At 51.6% G+C, this 20653-nt stretch overlaps 6 protein-coding genes across 6 annotated transcripts; 5 read left to right on the forward strand and 1 right to left on the reverse strand.

The window, feature by feature from the left end:
- Positions 1-26: 26 nt before the first annotated feature.
- BO87DRAFT_376601 (TLC domain-containing protein) lies at positions 27-2161 on the forward strand. The gene is made up of 4 exons (XM_025623328.1): positions 27-99; positions 152-337; positions 409-1140; positions 1205-2161. The coding sequence occupies exons 2-4, from the start codon at positions 212-214 to the stop codon at positions 1673-1675; spliced, it is 1329 nt and encodes a 442-aa protein (XP_025479707.1). The 5' UTR covers positions 27-99; positions 152-211; the 3' UTR covers positions 1676-2161.
- Positions 2162-3385: 1224 nt separating this feature from the next.
- Positions 3386-5962, reverse strand: fos-1 (sensor histidine kinase/response regulator Fos-1/TcsA). Its single transcript, XM_025629372.1, has one exon. The coding sequence runs from the start codon at positions 5861-5863 to the stop codon at positions 3608-3610; it is 2256 nt and encodes a 751-aa protein (XP_025479708.1). The 5' UTR covers positions 5864-5962; the 3' UTR covers positions 3386-3607.
- Positions 5963-8681: 2719 nt separating this feature from the next.
- optF (small oligopeptide transporter, OPT family) lies at positions 8682-11992 on the forward strand. The gene is made up of 6 exons (XM_025623329.1): positions 8682-9157; positions 9461-9649; positions 9717-11044; positions 11094-11308; positions 11366-11635; positions 11692-11992. Exons 1-6 carry the CDS (start codon positions 9125-9127, stop codon positions 11889-11891), a joined length of 2235 nt encoding a protein of 744 aa, XP_025479709.1. The 5' UTR covers positions 8682-9124; the 3' UTR covers positions 11892-11992.
- Positions 11993-12426: 434 nt separating this feature from the next.
- BO87DRAFT_334675 (putative C6 transcription factor) lies at positions 12427-15064 on the forward strand. Its single transcript, XM_025620461.1, has 2 exons — positions 12427-14039; positions 14098-15064. Exons 1-2 carry the CDS (start codon positions 12620-12622, stop codon positions 14934-14936), a joined length of 2259 nt encoding a protein of 752 aa, XP_025479710.1. The 5' UTR covers positions 12427-12619; the 3' UTR covers positions 14937-15064.
- A 13-nt stretch (positions 15065-15077) lies between these two features.
- On the forward strand, positions 15078-16505 carry BO87DRAFT_376606 (putative guanine deaminase; the record flags this gene model as incomplete). Its single annotated transcript, XM_025623330.1, has 1 exon — positions 15078-16505. The coding sequence occupies exon 1, from the start codon at positions 15135-15137 to the stop codon at positions 16500-16502; it is 1368 nt and encodes a 455-aa protein (XP_025479711.1). The 5' UTR covers positions 15078-15134.
- Positions 16506-16716: 211 nt separating this feature from the next.
- On the forward strand, positions 16717-19388 carry BO87DRAFT_376607 (uncharacterized protein). The gene has a single exon (XM_025623331.1). The coding sequence runs from the start codon at positions 17005-17007 to the stop codon at positions 19117-19119; it is 2115 nt and encodes a 704-aa protein (XP_025479712.1). The 5' UTR covers positions 16717-17004; the 3' UTR covers positions 19120-19388.
- The last annotated feature ends 1265 nt before the right edge of the window (positions 19389-20653 follow it).

Genomic DNA, 20653 nt, shown 5'->3' on the forward strand with positions numbered 1-20653 from the left:
TTCGAGTCCCTCCCTTTCATACCCGTCCGATCCTTGTTCAATTCGATCGCCGAGGTTCTTCTACTCTCGATCCTCGTTTCGCCCATTCCGCTCCGCTCGGTATCTTGTCCCGTCTCCTCTCTTCCCCTCCCTCGCTCTAATCGATGAATAGTGAGAACGGCGACTACTCGATCGTCAAGAATAATCCACAGAATATTCGGACGACACAATCATGGCTCGTGTACGGAGAAGGTCCAGTAACCTGGGGGCGGATATTCGGGGAGACACCACCGCTCCCGCCATGTCCACCATGAACGAAGCCAGCCCCATTGAATCCGAAGCGCCTAAATGGGACAAGGTATGAATCTCTCACGACTCGAAGTCGACTTTCGCTGGGGTTCTCCATTCCCCCGCTCACTCCTCCCCCAGGCCTTGCAGAATCAATCCGCCGAGAAACTTTCCAAGCCGCATACGAAGCGCCGCAAGAAGTCCCCGCTCCGTCGCTTCAAGGATGCGTGTCTCAAGCATACTTGGCTTCTGCCTCTTCTCATGCTCGTCGTTCTTCTGTCGCTCTACGCCATCAACCCGACCGAGTCCAATCCCATGCATAGCGCCATCTTCTTGTCTTATCCTCTGCCTCCGAAGGTCCCCGGTGGTCCGATCATGTATGGAAAGGGTCCCAAGGATATTACCTTTGTTTCGTTCTACACGATTGTTCTGTCATTTACTCGGGAATTCCTGATGCAGCGCCTGATCCGGCCTTTCGCCGTATACTGTGGGATTCGGGGCCGGGGTAAGACTGCTCGTTTCATGGAGCAAGTCTACACTGCGATCTACTTTGGCATCTTCGGTCCATTTGGTCTGTACGTCATGAGCCGGTCGGATATCTGGTATTTCAACACTACGGCCATGTTTGAAGGGTTCCCTCACCGGGAGCACGAAGGGTTGTTCAAGGCATTCTATCTGCTCGAGGCTAGTTACTGGGCCCAGCAGGCGATTGTCCTGATGCTGCAGCTCGAGAAGCCGCGCAAGGATTTCAAGGAGCTGGTGGGACACCACATCATCACTCTGGCTTTGATCGGATTGAGTTATCGCTTCCACTTCACCTACATGGGTATCGCCGTCTACATCACGCACGACATCTCGGACTTCTTCCTTGCTGTGAGTAACCGAATTCGAAGTCTACACTCCTTCTGTTCCTTGTGCTGATTGAGTTGCAATGCAGACCTCCAAGACCTTGAACTACCTCGACCACATCATCACTGTCCCTTACTTTGGTATGTTTGTGGGGATGTGGATCTACCTTCGCCATTATCTGAACCTCAAGATCCTCTGGGCTGTGTTGACCGAGTTCCGCACGGTTGGACCGTTCGAGCTGAACTGGGAGACTCAACAGTACAAGTGCTGGATCAGTCAGTACATTACTTTTGCCCTGTTGGCCAGTCTGCAAGCCGTGAACCTCTTCTGGCTTTTCCTGATCCTGCGCATCCTGAAGAACTACATCTTCACCAATGTCAAGAAGGACGAGAGAAGCGAAGACGAAGACTCGGAGGAGGAGGAAGTCCCTGTGCCGGACACGAACACCCACGCCACCCTTGCTACCGGCGTTGAGGGAACCAATGTGACTGCACGTGGCAAGGAGAACCAGACTCCGCAGGTGCTGATCAACGGCAAGCCCGTCAACTCCAAGAACTGAACTATCATTTCAGGAGTATCTCCATTCCTGTGGAGATTTATGTATCTCCCAATCCACAATCCACTACTCACGTGGACTGTATGAATCTTTCTCATGGGGTTTGTTTGTATTGTATGAACGGGAACATTTACGACAGCCTTGTTTGGACCTTGTTCAAGACAGAATTTTAACATCTTCTTTCCCCCTTTATTACGGAGTATCTATTTTTATTACATTTTTTGTCCGGTGCTTATGTCTACTCGGCATCTTATGTATTCATTTTCATCATCCTTATTGTTTTATCTTTCCCTTTTCTATTTTAGTCGTTCATATGAAAGCATCATGCCCAAGGCTGCAGCATAGCCAGGAGTGAGACGGGTCAGGATGGACATTATTAAGTTAACGAGTGTTTCTCATCATCGAACCATGATTGATCGGGGTTGGTTCTGCGGATCCCTGCCACTTCATGGACATAATATAATAATAGACCATTGTTCTAAATTCCCGACAAAAAAAGAAAATGAAAAAAGAATCAACCAACATCCTACTTCTTCACAGTAACAATAAATTACTATATATAACATCAGTACATACTTACTAAGTGTAGCCCCTTGAACCAGCCCCCTTCCATCCATCCATACATACATACTTCATCATGCATACATGCATGCATACGGGACAAGTAACTAATTCAAACCAACTATATGTACGGAGTACATTCTACATGACCAGTCACACACCTATCATAAAAATACTACTTAGTATCTAAGCCACAACCCCAGCCCAATTCCAATACCCAAAGTAGTGTCGTGCAGCAGCGCACGTCCGACCCTCTTTCCCTTCCCCGCTCACCCCCCCGCGGGCGCCTCCAATATGATGACATCAAAACTAACAGTCAGTGTAGCTAACTAACTATATACATGTATTCAATTAAAGTTAACATGTCACTTTTGCTGGTGTGTCTGTGCCAAACAAAGGCGCGGTAACCGTCGCATAGTCTGTGTTTCAAGTGGTTTCGGGGGTTTTGTTTTGTTACTCACTTAACTTACTATATTCATGGTAATTGGGGGGTGGGGGGGGGTGGATATAAAGTAGGAATTTTGTTAGGAACTACTTACTTCGGGGAAGGACAATATGCCACTGGATTAACTACTATGTAATATGCATATTGGTTCTCAATTGAGAGTTAACTGATGAATTTAGTACTACGTAGCAAAGGAATTTCTAGGGTTGAGATGCCACTACTACTACTACCGTTTTACAGTTTTGGGACGAGAAGAGAATAGAACAAGATGGATGGAGGTTAGGAGAATAATAGTACGTGGTATACTGTCCATGAGCCAAACAAGGCGCTACCTACTAACTTACTATACAGGCAATGGATGCTTTCCCTACAAAAACAGTAGAATTCAAAAGGTAACGGCACTTTTCATTTACCCAATAAACATATCCCAAAAATTGTATCCAGGTGGATCCATCAGTCATCGCCCAGCAGTGCTGATAGCCTGAAATTTTGTTAGATTAGCCAATACTGTACAGAAATGGTATGGTATGGTATGGTGGTATCGAATGCTCTATTCATAAACTGAGGTAGTATGTTCCCATCGTAAGCGTCATGATAAGAGAAGATCATGTGTCTTGCATATTGTAGTCTTGGAAACCAATCCACTTTACGGGGTTGGTTCTCTGTTCTTGAGCACCTGGGCTCGTCACGTCGACTGCCCTAGAGCGTACTGCTTTGCAGCGTGATGGGCAGGTTGGTTCAACGCGATAGCGGTGTCAGTAATGCTCGGTTTATTGTTCGGGGACAGACTTTAGTCGGTCGTCCGAGAACAAACAGATTGTGTGCGCGTGAAGCATGTCAGAGATCGCTGGTATAATGGCACATTTAGGACAGTTCTTTGTAGTTCAGCAATTGCTGAGAGTAAGAAAGAGGGCAAGCTTGCCAGGCCATCATGTCCCCAACCACTTCCAGAGCAGACGCATTAACTGTTTCTGATGGATGGGTTTCCCGATATGGTCGCTCATTCCCTGCTTCATATAATGCTCTATATCTCCTGGCAAAACGTTCCCTGTAAGCGCAATGATGGGCATCTCTAGTTCCATTTGCCGGATCTGTCGTGTCGCCTGTACACCATCCAGCACCGGCATGCCGATATCCATAAGAATGGTATTGTAGGATAAAGGCTGCTGCTTGACCAGTCGAACCGCCTCGGCTCCATCCCATGCCGTATCAACCCGCGCGAAGCCCATGTTCTGGAGAAACTTGAGCATCATCATTTGGTTAACCAAGTTATCCTCAACCAGGAGAACGTGTTTGTGAGGAGCAATGTCATGGATCTTTCGCTCGATATCACCAACGTCTTCAACGGGTGTCCCAGTCATTCTAGCGGGCGGCGTCACGCTCACCCGATGCATCTTGGCTGTGACCCAGAAGACACTGCCATTTCTCTCAGGATTGGGCCGGTATCCGACACTGCCGTCCATGAGTTCGGCCAAACTCTTGCAGATCGATAAGCCGAGGCCCGTACCTTGATACCTCTTCGAACCAGACTCGGCGAAGCGTGTGAACGGTGTGAACAACGAGCCCATAGCATCTTCGGGAACACCAACTCCCGTATCCGCAACCTCGGTCCGGATGTTATATACACTGGGATCCTCCGCATCTTCGGAGAAAGTTGTGTTAATCTTGACGTATCCCTCCTCGGTGAACTTGACTGCATTGCTAATAAGATTCTGGAGGACCTGGCGATACCGCAACGGATCTCCCTCGACCTGGGACGGAAAGTTGGGTGAGATGCAGCTGGTCATTTGAACGCCGGGTTTCAGAGCGCCCTTGCAGTTACGCACGACCGCGTTTGTGATACTGTCGACACTGAAAGTATCGGGATGTAGAGTGAAAGACCCCGAGGACAACTTGGAATAGTCGAGGACGTCATTGATGACTTGGAGCAAGACGTTGGTCGAATCTTCGATGATAGAGTAATATTCGCGCTGCTGTTCGTTCATGTCCGTGGCCATCAGCGATGTGATGGCTAAAAGCATGCCGTTCATTGGCGTGCGAATCTCATGACTCATGTTGGCAAGGAAATCAGTCTTCAACCTCGATGACTCTTCAAAGGCCGCGATCATGCGGGCTTCGGCTGCATTGCGTTCCGTCAAGTCGCGAGTGACCTTGGTGAAGCCAATATGGCGGCCCAGAGCGTACATAGGGGTGATTAACACGTTGGCCCAGAACCTAGAACCATCCTTGCGGTACCGCCAGCCTTCGTCCTCCACTTTGCCCTCCCGAAGACATACCTCAAGTTCTTTGCCAGGCTTATCCGCCATGCGATCCTCCAAGCTATAGAAGGTGGAAAAGTGACGTCCGATGATCTCCTTGGCCGAGTACCCTTTCAGCAAGGCTGCTCCCGTATTCCAAGTTACAATATGGCCATGTGTGTCGAGCATGAAGATGGCATAGTCCTTCACCGTGTCAAGCAGGACTTTGTAGGTCTCATTGGAGTAAGACCCATGGGATTTGGACACTGATTTAATCTGACGCTTGGTGATATCAAGTGCCTCCAGGACAATGTATAACAAATTAGAGTTTTCAAATATGGGGGTGATGCGGAGAGTATAGCAAGCGCTAGCATCGTCTATACAGATTTTGTCGATCGACTGGACGTCCTGCGTCGTGATGGCGGCGCGCAATGCGCCAAACAGAATAGCAATATCTATGGCCGGCAGTATGCGTGGACAGACGTCACAGATGAACCGGCCGAGTAACAGGTCCCTCGATAGCCCGGCGAACGCCACGTGGGAATTAGATACCTCCACTACATGTAATGAAGGATCAAGAATGACGCTGGGAATGGGGGTATAGCGATATATTCGACCTAGAGCCGCTGGAGGTTGCTGCACATCGGTATCGGGCATGTTCTTTTCACGGGGATGGGGCTTGTCATGCTCGTGAGGAGATTGCTTCGACTCGACCTTGAGTTTAAGATGATTCATCTCGTCATCATCCTCATCATCCGGTGGCGTGGTTACCATGGAGAAGTTGAGGGGTTGAGCTTGGGGCTTATTCTCGATATTGAGATGGAACAGGCGTTTATTGAGATCCATGGCCACCACATTTGGCAATGAAGACTGTTGCTTTACTCGATCTTGAGATGGCGGGGAAGGAGAACTTGCAACATCAGAACCGGTCAGGTGGGAATAGGGCATGGATTTTTTTGTAAGAGAAGAGAGAAGAGGGGAGGAGGGGAGGAAGACAGAGAAAGGTAAAGGGAGAAAAGATGTAAGGGAATAGGAAATATGGAAGAGTGATGAATCCGGAAGGGGTAAAGGCAAGAAGAAGAAGAGAAGGATAGAAGGAGAATGAACAAGACGTTTGACCTAGGATTGGGGATGAGAATGGTATGGTATGGTTTTGGTGTGGCTTTTTCTGGTGTGGAGGAAAGGCAGAGAGAGAGAGAGAGGATGCGGTGGTGGTTTTACTTCACTTTACCTTTACTGTATGGATGATGGTGTCAGATGGGCAGTGGGAGGCCCACCGGGATGGGACGAGGCGCACCATCGACGTCAACAGGGAGGGAGCAGAGGATGGGATGGACCAACCAGTGGACGGAAGGTTGGGCCGGTTGTCGCGGGGGAAAGACAAGCTGTGCTCTCACTGGCCACTGCGATCAGCCGCCAGCCCGTGGATCCTTTTAGCAGCAGCAAAAGAGGAGCCAGAAATGGATTGAAGAAGAATGGGAGAGGCTGACTTGAAACTGTAAATCAAAAACAATAATAAAATTAAATAAAAAATAAAAATAAAATAAAACTTGGAAAAATTGCCGTCTTCTCCCCTTGTGCCTGCCTTTCCCGGGGGATGCGCCTCATTCTGCTCCTCTTGTTTTTTGGTCCCCATCCGTTGGGTTTAATTACGCCCTCCGCCATCTCCGGTAGAGACAGAACAGAGAAAGAGAGAGAGAGACAAGCAAGTCTAGAAGGTTTAGACAGGATGGAAAATTCTGCGCTCGTTCAAGATTCCGGTTTCAGGGTCTGGAATGCCTGGGTCTTGACCAAGGCAGCGCCCGCTCTTAGCTCTTTTTTCTACCACTAGGCGCCCATTGTTGGTGTACTTTTGTGTTTGTGAATTTGCTTCTGGAGGGCTGACCTCATACCATCTGCCCGAATGTTGATTTGAGGATACAAAGATGGTTTTTTTGGAAGCGGGAAGGAAGGAACCTGCGAGAATCTCAATCCGCAGCAGACCGCTAAACTACTTACAATCTACTATTAGTAGTCAGTTGAATAGATACTACTCCGTATTATACGGACGACTTCCGGCTGGAGAAATTCCCCTTGCAGTGTGGCGTCCAGCAAGTAGAGAAGGAAAGTAAGTAGACAGGATAGTATGTCATCGGTCGGAAGATTGGAAATGATTAACTAGTTACTTACTTTGTATGTTCTGTAGTCTTAATTCACGTCTTAGTTAACTATCTATAGGTAGTTGGCAAAAGGAATCGTGCAGAACTTCCATAATAGAAGAACTTATGATTTAAGTATCTAGGCAATCTCTTTCGACCTCACTAGTCCACTGATCATGCAACCCTACCGGCGCCTTTTAATCTATGTCAGACTCACCTACACTCCCCGCTGCCTTTCGTTCGGCTTCAGTGGCTGCTGCACTGCATCGGGATCAGCGACCGGGAAGATCCGCCGATAGAAAAGCAGAAAAAGGGCAGTTTTAAAAGTACATTGTTTTCTTGACAAAGAATACAGAGCTCGATGCATGCATGCATGTATCGTGCACGCACTCGGTGCGTGAAATTATGTCCGGACGGTCGACCTCCAATCCTGGATCGGTCGCCATAGCAGGTTTCACCAAGCTTATCGTCCCCTAACCTGGATCTTGTTCCAAGGGACGAGTAGAACTTGCAATCCCGGGTCAAATCCCGCAGACATTCTACTACGGCACTTCGTAGTGGGTAGCTAGTATGCTACTATTGTCCAGACTTAAAAGACAATGCTTTGGTTTGTGATCCAGAGGTGACACATGACCGACCCAGTTTTCTCCCATCCGCTACAAAGGACTTGGATCAGGCTTCATGAGCTCGACAACGCACACTAACCGTACTAGTTCAATGCCATCATGTGTACATTGCAGGTAGTTGTCATATTGCCAACATACCCTGATGTCATCCTATGTCTATTAAGAAAAGTCTCCCTGTGCGCCCGGTGGCAACAACAATAAGCAGTAAGAAACAGTTATTATCTATACTATAATCTACACTGTACACAGTACATGGCCCTACGGGATTGTTACTGCCTAAGTCCAGACTCCACAAAATGTTCATTAAATCATTCCAAAACTCCCGAGCCGTCAACTTCTCAGAATTGGGGGCATGCTGGCACCCACTGTTCCAGTATTGAAGGGACGGTGAACAATGTCTGTGTTGCATGGGCGAACCTCGGACCGAGAGACTTCCGTCTACAGAAAAGATCTCGGTTTTACGCTCTGCCCAGTAAGTCTTCACTGCTCAGCATTGTACACAGAAGTGGATTGTGGTAGTACAGTGTCACAACTGAACGGGACATTGACTTTGTCGTGTCTTGCATCAGACAAGGGGGCTTTATATATGTTTAATTTTGCCAATTCTCAATTGGAGCCTATGGTGGCGCAGAACTCAGCCAGGACCACCAGTTGCCCACATCCACAATGAGCAAATCTGACAATGGCGTTCATGCAAGCTGCATCGCTATCACACTCTGATCCTGATCAGATCATCCTCCCCCCCCCTATCTATGCTAAGAGTAGAATAGAGATAAGGTATGGGCGACCATCTGTCCCATCTCATAGGACCCAAGATCCGGGTGGCACTGGATAACCGCAATAGTTGGTGGAGAGGGAGTGGAGCCGGCGTGGCCGAATTCTTTGTGATTGTGCGAGAGATTGCCATCTCGGACGCCTGGTACCAGCCATGATGGGCTTCGAGTCACCAAACAGACTTTTTCCCCTTTCTTTTTGGGCGGCGCGAGGGTACGTCAGTGCCTAGTGGGAAAGCCTGTCTTCTCACCGTTCCCCTCGCTCGCCCCAGAAAGAACTCCAGCAGGGGAGTTTATCCCAACTTCATCCTCATCTTTATAGCCTCCAGGCGTTTTATCCACCCAGGAGTGCCATTTGAACAGCCCATCTCCAGAATTACCGTCTCTGGCAAGCTAGGGTGCCTGTTAGTGTCGGGCCAGGCCGATGACAAGCTTGCTGGTCGTTGGTTGATTGCAGCGGCGCACTCCACCGTCTTTGCGGCCGATGCTCTCCGGACCAGCCAGAGCCCCTATCTGCTAATTATCCCACGCATCATCCGAGCCGGTCTCGCCGGGGTGCTGTTCCATCCCAGCTTCTAGACGCTTAGCTTGTCTCTCCCACCAGCGCATCTTGATTAATCCGGGGATCCTTTGGAAGAGGAGAAGGAGGGGATGATGGGGTTTCAGGACACGATGACCGATGAGAAGAAGTCATCGACGATCCAGGTGGGCTAGACCCATATTTCCTCGTCATTCTACATACTATTCATGGTTTACTACTATCTACATCTTCACTATCTTGATCGCGACCGGTTTCATTTCATATTGGCCCGACTGCTTGTCATCTTCCCTGGAATCCCTTCACGCGGTGTCCCCATCTACATCGTCCGATTTTCCCCCCACCTGCATCGTGCATTCACTTTTACGTGAGACATCATCACATCTGACACATCCACCATCTGCTGTTATTGGCACTCATCTCCTTCCCGGAATCTGCAATGCTGATGATCGTCTTCGTGCTTTGTCTAGGAGCCGTCGTTGAATGGGACTAGCGATGCCTCCAGCATCCTTAGCGACTCTCGCGCTCAGGACATCCTCCCCTATGAAGCCGACGATTCCCCATTTCCCGAAGTGCGCGCGGTCGTCAAGCCGGTTGACGACCGGCAGCTCCCCGTCAATACTGTTCGCATGTGGGTGATTGGTATGGTCTTCACAATTGTATGTACTCTCCCTCCGATCGTGATGCTGCTGCAAATTGGGGAAGTAAATCGCTCATCAGTTATAGGTCGGAAGTGGCTTGAACCAATTCTTTAGTCTGAGACAACCCAGTGTGACTATCAGTGCTCTCGTTGCCCAGCTCCTAGCATTTCCGGTCGGATGTGCGTGGGCGCAATGGGTGCCCCTGGGCTGGTTCAACCCGGACCGCCATTTCAACATCAAAGAGCATGCACTGATCACAATTATGTCCAATGTCTCTTTCGGGTCGGCAGCTGCAACTCAAGTGATCGAGGCCATGGTTAAATTTTACGATATGCCCTCTCATGGAGGATTCGAGATCTTATTGATGATTACCACGCAACTGTTTGGGTTTGGCTTGGCGGGGATGGCCGCACGCTGGCTCGTGGATCCGGCCACTATGATCTGGCCGCAAGTCTTGTCGAACGCCGCTTTGCTTTCGACTTTGCATTCGCGCCAGAATCTGATGGCAGATGGCTGGGTAATTAGCCGACTTCGGTTCTTTATGATTGTATTCGTGGCTGGGGCAATCTGGTACTTCGCTCCAGGCTACCTTTTCACAGCCCTAAGTACATTCAGTTTCATCTGCTGGATCGTACCGGACAATGTGGTGGTCAACCAACTCTTTGGCCAAAAGACAGGGTTGGGCATGTCCTTGTTGACCTTCGACTGGGCACAGGTTGTCTACGCCAACCAGAGCCCCCTTTTAGTCCCATTCTGGGCAGGCCTTAACGTTATCGGTTCGTTTGTGCTCTTCTACTGGATCATCTGCCCGATTATCTATTATACCAACACGTGGTATTCGGCCTACCTTCCTCTGCTGAACCCAGATACGTTCGACAATACGGGCAAGCCATATAATACAAGTCGCGTAATGAACGCAGACGGAACATTCAATGTGGAGGCATACCGCAACTATTCCCCCATGTTTCTCCCGGCCGGGTATGCCATGACGTATGGCGTGGCCTTTGCGAATCTGACGGGCATCTTCGTCCACGTCGCACTGTATCACGGGAAAGATCTAGTTGAGCAATGGAAGGGTAGGAACGCGAAAGATGTTCATGCCCGGATCATGGACACGTATGAGAGTGTGCCGTGGTGGTGGTTTGGCGGCATTACGGTTGTAATGTTTGCGCTGAGCATAGTGGCCAACGAGGTCTGGCGTACGGACCTCCCGGCGTGGGCGGTTCTTCTGGCATATTTGCTACCCATCATATACATCATCCCCGTTGGTATCATTAAAGCGATCACCAATATATCCAGCAACCAACTAAATTTGATTACCGAATTTATCGGTGGCTATGCTTTCCTAGGACGACCAGTCGCAAACATGGCGTTCAAGTTTTACGGCTATGCGGGCGTGTCGCAGGGACTCGAGTAAGTGTCTGCATGGTCTGCAGGGAGATAAGAGCTGACCGATGTATAGATTTGTGGCCGACATGAAATTGGCGCACTATCTCCATATCGCGCCACGAACGCTGTTTGTCGCGCAGGGAATGGCCACATTGGTTGGTGCCGTTGTTCAGTGCGGTGTGACTGTATTCATGATCACTCGGATCCGCGGGGTCTGCACCCCTGAGGCTGAGGGAGGCTTTACCTGCCCTCATGGCCAGGTAACTTACTCGTCATCCTTGATCTGGGGTAAGTGTCGGCCCGATCACTAAACTTCGTGGCTTTTCCGTTAAAGTTTTTGTCTAGGTGTTCTCGGTCCCGATCGAAACTTCAGTCCCGGCCAGATGTACGGGAATCTGCTTTGGTTCTTCCTTGTTGGACCCGCCGTCGTGGTGATCACATGGCTCCTGGGCCGCCGGTGGAAGAAGGTCAACTATCTTTCTTGGCCCGTTGCGTTTGGTGCCATGAGCCTCGTCCCTCCTGCGACGGGAATCAACTTTTCGTCGTGGTGGTTGGTCAATGTGATCTTCAATGGGGTTATCAAATGGCGCAAGCCTGCCTGGTGGTCAAAGTATAGTAAGTGGTTCTTGATCAGTCTTGCTCGCGGCCAGTTGCTAATGGAGTTGCTGTAGACTATGTGCTTTCTGCCGCACTCGACTCCGGGGTTGCCGTGTCGACCGTCATTATATTCTTCTGCATTATTTTACCAGCTGGGTCATTGAAGTGGTGGGGTAACACCGTGTATCAGAATACAGCCGATGCACACGGTGTGCCATATAACAAACTTCCCGATTCGGGATATTTTGGCCCTGCAAAGGGGACCTGGCAATAACAGATGATTTGAGGCGTTATGGTTGATTTCAGTAATGATTTGATTTCGGTCGGCATATATTTTATCATATATAAAACTAGAATTAATGTATTGATTTTATCAATTTCGTGAGTCCACAAGATAGTGGACGAAGTTTGCAGCGTAGGAAGTAGTAGGATATGTAGGGGGCGGATGGGTAAACCGGTGTTGGCCCCGAGCCTTGGGTTTGTCTGCGAGTCCTTCGTGTTAAAGCATCATAACCAGGGAACCTTGAGGGGAGGTGGGTTAAGGTTCAGGGATCGGGAGGTTCGGGCGGCGGTGTAGATATCCTCCTAAGCAAACTGTGACTGCAATTGCCCGCATTGCAGTTTAACAAATGTGGTGCACCCGTCAAAGTTTGGAGGGAGGGAGGGAGAGAGAGAGATAAAAGAGTCACTGGCAGGATTGATCGACCATTTGGGGCTGAGGGGATGAAGACTAATAAACCTTTTCCCTTCCCGCCATTTCTCTCTCTCTCTCTCTAACTACAGACCAAGACCTCCCTCGGGTGGATACGCCCCTCTCTCCCCCCGGCAGCTCACTAAGACTAAAGACCGAGCTACGGCTGCAACTCCGTTCAAGTTCGCCCAGTTCTTTTCCCATCAATCCAAATCCATCCATCTCATCCCCCACTCAATAATTCCTCCCCCCGGTATGGCCTGCGGTTCGAGCCGCCTTCCCTGGCCTCCTTCTCCGTCCCTTCCACCACCATGACCAACCGTGACCCCGAATTTCGGCATCAGCTGGGCAAATTCCGACTCGATCCCCTACCGATTCCTTCTCATCCTGCATCGCTTCCTCCTCCTCCTCCTCCGCCGCCGCGTCCTGCTCACCCCAGTTCCGTCCCTTCTCCGCAGTCGCTGCCGCCGCCTCCATCCGTACCGCTTCAGCAGCAACAGCCACTCCCAACAGCACCACCGTCGCTCCCTCAGTCTCATCAGCAGCAGTCTCAACCAACCCCGGCCTCATCGCGATCCTCCCCATCACAGATTCCTCATCCTCGCAGTAAACGAGTATCCACAGCGTGCGACTTTTGTCGAAAACGGAAGAAGAAATGTGACTTCCGCTACCCGAACTGCTCCGCGTGTACTCGCGCCGGTGTCCGCTGTACCATCCCTCCGCCGGGTCCCCAGGTCGCTGCGGCGTCTGTTCCTCGAGATCAGTTGGAGAATCTACAAAACCGGGTACGATGGCTGGAGGAGCTTTTGCGCCGCAAAACAGGCATCTCGGTCGCCGACCGACCTACGGGGACTGCGCTGGATGGCGAGGGCGACCCGGACTGGTGGTACCAGGTACCAGCCTTGATGATGACTCGCGGGAGTTCAACACATTCAACACCCACAACGACGGCAACAGCGCTGTCCAGCAGCCCTGTTTCTAGTTCCACTGCGGTAGGCACCGAGTTGCCTAACGTAGGTGAGTTGTTTCGCGACCAGTTGGAGCATCGACGACCCTCCATCGCGCGTCCGGTAGCATCCGCTCCTCGCGTGATGCGGCTCGCCTCGCTTCCAGAGGCGAAATCAGTAGCATTGCGATACTTTGATAGTCTGGGGTACCAATACCCTTTTCTCCATCGGGAGGAGTTTATGGCCCATCTTGATCGCATCTATGCGGGGGAGGTCCCCGCACCGGAGGTTCATCACTCGTATCACATCACCATCGCCACGGCCTTGTTGATCGGATCTGCCGACGAGACACAGGCTGCCGAGTTCTACAATGTTAGCAATGAGACCATGGCGTTGGCGTTACAAAACGAAGATCTGGCAGCTGTTCGAGCCCTTTTAAGCGTCGCAGTGTATACAATGTTTGCGACCACGGGCCCCAGTGTGTGGCACATCCTCGGGACTACTTTGCGTCTCGCCACCAGTCTTGGGTTGCATAAAGCCCGTCCAACGGGGAATGTGATAGAAGAAGAGATGGCCAAGCGGGCGTTCTGGAGTCTTTACAATCTTGATCGACTAATCGCCAGCACCCTTGGAAGGCCACTTGGAATTGCAGACGAGGACATTTCCATCGGCTTGCCGCGGGAATTCAATGACAACTGGACAGAGACCCCGGGGGCTAGTGCTATGACTATTCCTTTGCAGGTGGTGCGCCTGCGCCGGATTTTTTCGCGCATCTACCGCTACTGTAAGTCTCTTCTAGTTTATATGGTGCTCGCCGTGTTCAGTCCCACTGACTGTGACAGTATTCAACAACCAACCGCCACCTCCTCCAACAGAGGTTGCCATCACGCTGAGTCATTTCCGCCAGGAGCTAGACGACTGGCGACAGGAAGCACCGGTGTATGCGCCCGCGCTTTTATACTCTACTAGTTACTACGACTATCTATATGCAACGACACTGCTCCTAATGTACCGACCTAGTCCGCGTAATCCGACACCCGATGCCACGAGCATTGTGAGCTGCGGAAACGCCAGCATCCAGGTCATTCGGTCCTACTGGGACAGCTATTCGCAGGGGAAGCTGAAGTGGATTTGGTTGACCCTCAGTCAGGTTTACTTCGCCGGCATCACAATCCTGTGGTGTCTAAACCACAATCTCCAGTCCGTCCGCGACGGCCGTGGTGCTGCGTGGAAGCCCGAGGATCAGAGCATGCGACGGGCTATCCAGGCAGTAGTCGTTCTGCTGGAGGAATTTGGCAAGCGACGTCCGGGGGTGGACCGACTGGCGGAGACGTTCCGCAACCAGAGCACGATGATCTTCAGCCATCTGGCGTATCAGCAGGAACAGCAGCAGGAGCAGGAGCAGCAGCTTCAACAACAACAGCAGCCACAACCACCACCGCCTCCACCGCAACCACAGCCACCAATGCCACAACATCAACCGTTTCTTGAACAGCAGCCGCAGCAACAACCACAGCATATTTTGGTAGCACCACCGGTACCCCTAGCGCCGGTGCTGGATGACGTTCTCCTGGTAAATGGATCGGGGAATATACCCATGATTGACCCGCAACTGGCGGAGCAATTATTCTATTCCTATGATTGGTTCCAGGAGGAGATGGCGACATATTATACCCTTTAGTTGGATTATTATGACAATTTTGGAGGCAGATTTCTGTATTTGAGCTTACGGCTGTTGTGGTGTAGAAAATGTGGAGGCGCATTGCTACCCCGCTGTAGATAAAACCCCTAACAACGCTTATCTTCTGTCAACTCCACCACAACGTCTTCATTATAATCATTATCAATCCCCCCAACTATTACCGCAGCCACTCCCCTCATGGCTTCTGAAACACCCATAGCTCAAGCCTTCCATGGCACCTTCATTCACACACTCAGCTCTAAGCACCTTGAGATCCTTACTGAGACTTTCATCCTCCTCTCACCCACTGGCACCATCCAAGCCATCCACCCATCCACCCCCACAACTTCCATTTCAGATCTCCTTGTAGAATACCACTACTCTGAATCTACTTGCACAGTGACCATTTTGCAGCCTACCGAATTCTTCATCCCCGGCTTCATCGACACGCACACTCATGCGCCCCAATGGGCCCAGCGCGGCACAGGGCGGGGCATCGATCTACTTACCTGGCTGGAGACCATTACCTTCCGCCACGAAGCCAAACTCGTCGATCTGGAGTACGCCAAGTCGCTTTATGCGTCCTGTGTCCGTGGCGGACTCAAACAAGGAATGACGACCGCCTGCTACTACGGTTCCCGTCATGCACCGGCATCAGTCATCCTCGCCGAAACCTGCCTCAGCCTAGGCCAGCGTGCGCTGATCGGAAAGTGCAATATGACTCGTCATGCCCCGGACTGGTACCGGGACGCGTCGGTGGAAGAATCCCTCCGCGAAACGGAAAATTTTATTGCTCAAGTTCGGAAACTTGATCCCACACATGGACTAGTGACACCGGTGATTACACCGCGGTTCGCAATATGCTGCGAGGAAGAACTCCTGGCTGGGCTTGGGGCTGTCGCAGACCGAAATCGTGACTTGCCTGTCCAGACACATTTCAACGAGTCGCGGGGTGAGGTAGACTTTACCAGGTCCCTGTTCCCCAATGATAAGAGTGAAACGGAGCTCTATGAGCGGCTTGGGCTCCTGAATGATCGGAGCATCCTTGCTCACTCGATATATCTCTCCGATGTAGAGATCGAACGTATGGCGGAGCTGCAGTGTGGGATCGCTCACTGCCCTATTCCCAATGTTACGATGGATGAGTTCATGGTTGCCCCCGTGCGAGAGTATCTTCGTCGGGATATTAAAGTCGGTTTAGGTACGGACTGTGGAGGAGGCTATTCAAGCTCCATGCTCGACGTGATGAAGGCTGCCTTTGTGGTGTCGACGGCACGGTGTACAATGACGCAGGGACAGGACCAGCCTCTGAGTCTCACGGAGGGGTTCTACATGGCTACTCTGGGCGGAGCGCGGGTATGCGGACTGCAAGAGAAGGTGGGGAACTTCCTGGTAGGCAAGGAGTTTGATGCGCTGCTTGTTCGGACGCAGGAGGAGGGCGTAATGGCGCCAGTGCAGGAGGAAGACGGAGTGCCGACGGTGTTTGAGAAGTTCTTGATGACGGGAGATGACCGCAATATTGGACGTGTGTTTGTCAAGGGACGGGAGGTGCATACTGCGCGTTGAAATAATTGTCATGTATTGACTGCTATATTTATCGATATCTGGAAAGCATTGCGTGTACAATCTCATTGTGTATGGCTCGTTCCTTATAAAAGTAGAGAATCGGGTGGAGACGGGGGTTTGATCCACACCTCAGGCACCGGTAAGGCTGAGCCCGTTTCCGGTTTTGTTTCACAGCCTCGTCCACTGCTTCTCCCTCTCCACTTCTGACTGAGTCTCTCGCTCCCTCCTCTGCTTTTCCCCCTCCGTGGCAGGGGTTTTAAGTCTTAGCCTCCAACCCTCCTCCCTCAGGATTCTGCCTTCTTTCGTTTACCCACCTCTATCCTTGAGGGAGTCTTCTTATCCTTATTTCCTTTCTTTATGGCCTCCTAATCATCCCTAATTCTAGTCACTCGCGATCGTCGTTTCTTGAAACCCACTCCTCGATAACGGTTCCCTAACAACGGCCATTCATTCGCTTCACCCTTTATTTCCTCACCCACGAACTTCTTAAAGTAATAGCACCATGGCGGAAGAACCTCAGGTCATGTCAATCCAGCAACGGATTGCGGCACTTAAACAAGCGCAAGTTGGTCAAAGCTCAGGAATCGACACCAGCGAGCCTGTGCTTGTCCAGCCCACTCCAATGCCCACCCGTCCAGCTGCTCCCCCGCGACCCAAGACCTTCACCACCAACAATACCAACGACAGTTATAATAACCATGCTGCTGGCAGCAATGGCTCCATCTACAATCGTTCATCCGCCTCAAATGATGCGGTCCCTCCTAGGCCGGTCCCACGTCCCGCTACTGCACCAGCACCGCCCCCAGTGAAACACAAGATACCCCCTCCTTTGCCTGCTCGCAAGCCCTCCGACCAACAACGCCCAGCACTACCACCGCGGAGACCGACGCAACCCTCTCATAAAGGCTCATTGGAGTCTATGGCCTCAGATATATCTAGATCGACAACTACAAGTACCGGGAAGACATCGGCTAGCTCAATAAATGCAGGCCCTGGCCGCTCCCTGCCCCCCGCTTGGGGCGAGGCTGAGTTGCCTCCATTGCCCCCCAAACGCCAGCCACAACCACCACCGCGGCCGACGCCCACTACGAGAAGTAGTGGCAGTAGCAGCAGGCTATCTCCACCTCGTCCGTCTTTGCCCTTGCGACGGAAATCCAGCCAGAGCAACTACTCTGTGGAAAGCAACGATTCGCAGGCTTCCCGGCTGCCTCCTCCACTGCCGTCTAGGACAACAAGTGACAGGTCGCTGACTATCAACGAAGAGGAGGAAAAGAACCCACCGCTACCAGTTCGGAGGCTGCCCCCGCCCCCGCCTTCTAACGATACGCTGGGTAAGCTGAAACAATCCGGTTTCGCGGCGATCAATAAATCTTTTGGCAGTACCAATGGAGCCGTCAATGAACCCAGCTCCAATGGCGTGCCCCCGCCTGTCCCCCTGGCATCGCGTCCGGATCTCTCCAAAATCCAAGCTACGAAGCCTCGTTTGTATGCTTCCAATGCGCCCACAGTGCCAACACCGGTTGTGTGCCTGAAATGCCGCGACTTCTCAGCTGCCGATGCCCATGCAGCTCGATACCCGCGCACGTCTCTCCCAACACACGATCTGTCCTGGCTGGCGAATGAACTCACGGCACCGTTCCCGTCCCACACGGACAAAGCGCGTGTCATCTTTACATGGCTCCACCACAACATCGCGTATGACGTAGAGGCCTTCTACAATAATCGGGTGCAGAATCAAGCCCCAGCCAATACACTCGCGACGGGAATGGGTGTGTGTGAAGGGTATGCTGGATTGTTCACTGCGCTTGCTACCCGTGCAGGTATGGAGGCGAAGACCGTCCACGGCCACGGTAAGGGCTATGGATATGTGGCCCCTACTCCCGGCTCTCCACTACCCCCGATTCAAGGTGGCCATGCTTGGAACGTCGTCAGGATCGACAACGGGCAGTGGAAGCTGATTGACCCCTGCTGGGGTGCTGGGTGCGTCTTTGGCAAGGGGCAGCCTTACCAGCCAAAATTCGACCCGGCCATGTTCACGGACACTAATGATGAGCTGGGGCTGAAGCACTTCCCCGAAGACCGAACGCAGTTCTACCGTGACGATGGACGTCCGGAGATCAGCTGGCAGGAGTACCTTCTGGGTAACCCCAGTTCACCGCTGTGCGTTGAGCAGCCGGTGATCTTTGGGGAGGCGGAGAAGCACAGCATTGGAGTGCGGTCCTACCGCCCGGCTGCCAAGCAGATATCAGTGCACCAGGGAGGACCGGTGCGCTTCCAGTTCAGTCTGATCTGCGAGCACTGGACGCTAGAGTATCACACGCGGGCCAAGCCGGGGTTGTTCCTATTGATGGTGAAAGGAGTGGACGGACAGAAGGAGGAGAGTCTCGTATTTACACACGTGCGGGGATCGAACCCTAACGGCGAGGGAGATATGTGGTACGTGGACGTGCCGGACTCCAGAATGCTGGGGGCGCCCGGCCAACAGGTGCCGATAGTGGTGCTGACCCGGTTCGGGGATCGAGCGGACTGCCGGGGGCTGACAGCGGAGGAATACCGGGCGCGGGTTGGTCGGGTGCAAATGGAGTTTGTCTTCATTGCACAGTGGGATCTGGTGTAAGATGCGGCAAAGGGGGTCGGCATGGGCAGCCGGGTAATTAGGGTTGGCTGCCCTGCATGGGCTGAGTGTCTAGTAGACTAGTGTTTCTTCTTTTGTCTCTGCGTGGCTTTTTTGGCTTTTCCTTCCCCTCTTCTCCCGGCTTGGGGAGGCTTGTGTCTCACCCCCGACAGCGGACATGGTTTGTCCCGACATTTTCCGTAATGATAATGACCCTGGTCGTATATATATACACATATACCGCACATGAAGATGCGATTTTGGATTTGCAGCCACCAGCCTTTGATTGCATTACTCACATCACTTGGTACAGCGGGGACAGCCTGGCTCTACTAGTACTAGTAGTAGTAAAATATGGGAGTCGAAGCCATTGACGGGCGGAGAAAATCCACGAATCAGCCAAGAGAGCTTGAGTGGATGAGAAAAATTCGAACGTTAGTAACCAACGGTGCTGGAATCCAGCACGTTAGAGAGTCCTTGGCGAAGGCTAAAAGGAGGGTACAATGTCGGCTAAATTCTCAGTCCCATGTCAAGGTTCAGTTGACCAGGAGTACTACTAGTAGGTAGTAGCTACTTAGTATCATGTTGGAGTGACTGGGGTCTCCCGCGATTGTTGCATGAGGGATTTATCTACTTGGTCATTCGGGAAGCAGATGGAAGAGAATTTCATAGAATGTCTCAATAACATCATAGCCGACAGGGAATGAGAATCTGGCAATATGACTGGGGGTAGTAATTCAATCCTTGTAAAGAAATGATACGGGGGGGCCTGGGGTGTTTCCATTACCCAAAGCAAATCAATGTTTTCCTGTTCCTGTGTTATTGTGACTGGTTGTGATAGGATACTTTCCGTAAGATACCCACCCATACTAGCCGGTCTAGGGAAGGTATACCATGGCCAAGACCCTGAAAGTCGAGATTTAAGCCTAATTAGGCTCTGGGCCGGGCGAGAGCCTGATTGCCTGAGAGTCGAGTCATGTGCTCTGGGGAAGCCGGTCGGTGTCTCTCCGCAATCTCAAGTCCCCCATCCTCTTCTCCATTTCCCCCCCGAACTGGATCTCGTTTGCTCGCCTTCACCGAATTTTAGCTATAATCGGTTCATATTAGATAACACCTCTGCATCGAGTCAGTTATAGTTACACTGTCGCTGCACCGTCCCCGCTGGCATTGCGTTGCTGGCCTGCAGGAATTTCCCAATCTACTCCGGACTGTATCCCGCCTTGGCCGGGAAAGGGAACGACAATGCCGATCCACCCAATCCCCGGAATCCTCCACCTCCACCTTCTCTGCCTCCACGCTTACGCTGGATCGCGGCCTCCGACTCTCGGCTGACCCGTCTTCGGTCTTCAGCCTTCAGGGTTGCCTGCCTTGCGTGTCCGATGGCTTTTTTGAACGTGCTGGCCGGCTTGGACCGCCGCCCACGCTTTCAGCCACCTACCCGACTACGGTCACATTCGGCCATCCCGATAAAGACATACCGCTGAAGTCGAGATAGAACGTGCCGTGCATCGTTCAGGTCGGGTGGATTCTGGATCAT

The sequence above is a fragment of the Aspergillus neoniger genome, assembly GCF_003184625.1.
Source record: "Aspergillus neoniger CBS 115656 unplaced genomic scaffold BO87scaffold_16, whole genome shotgun sequence".
Taxonomy (NCBI): Eukaryota; Fungi; Ascomycota; class Eurotiomycetes; order Eurotiales; family Aspergillaceae; genus Aspergillus; species Aspergillus neoniger.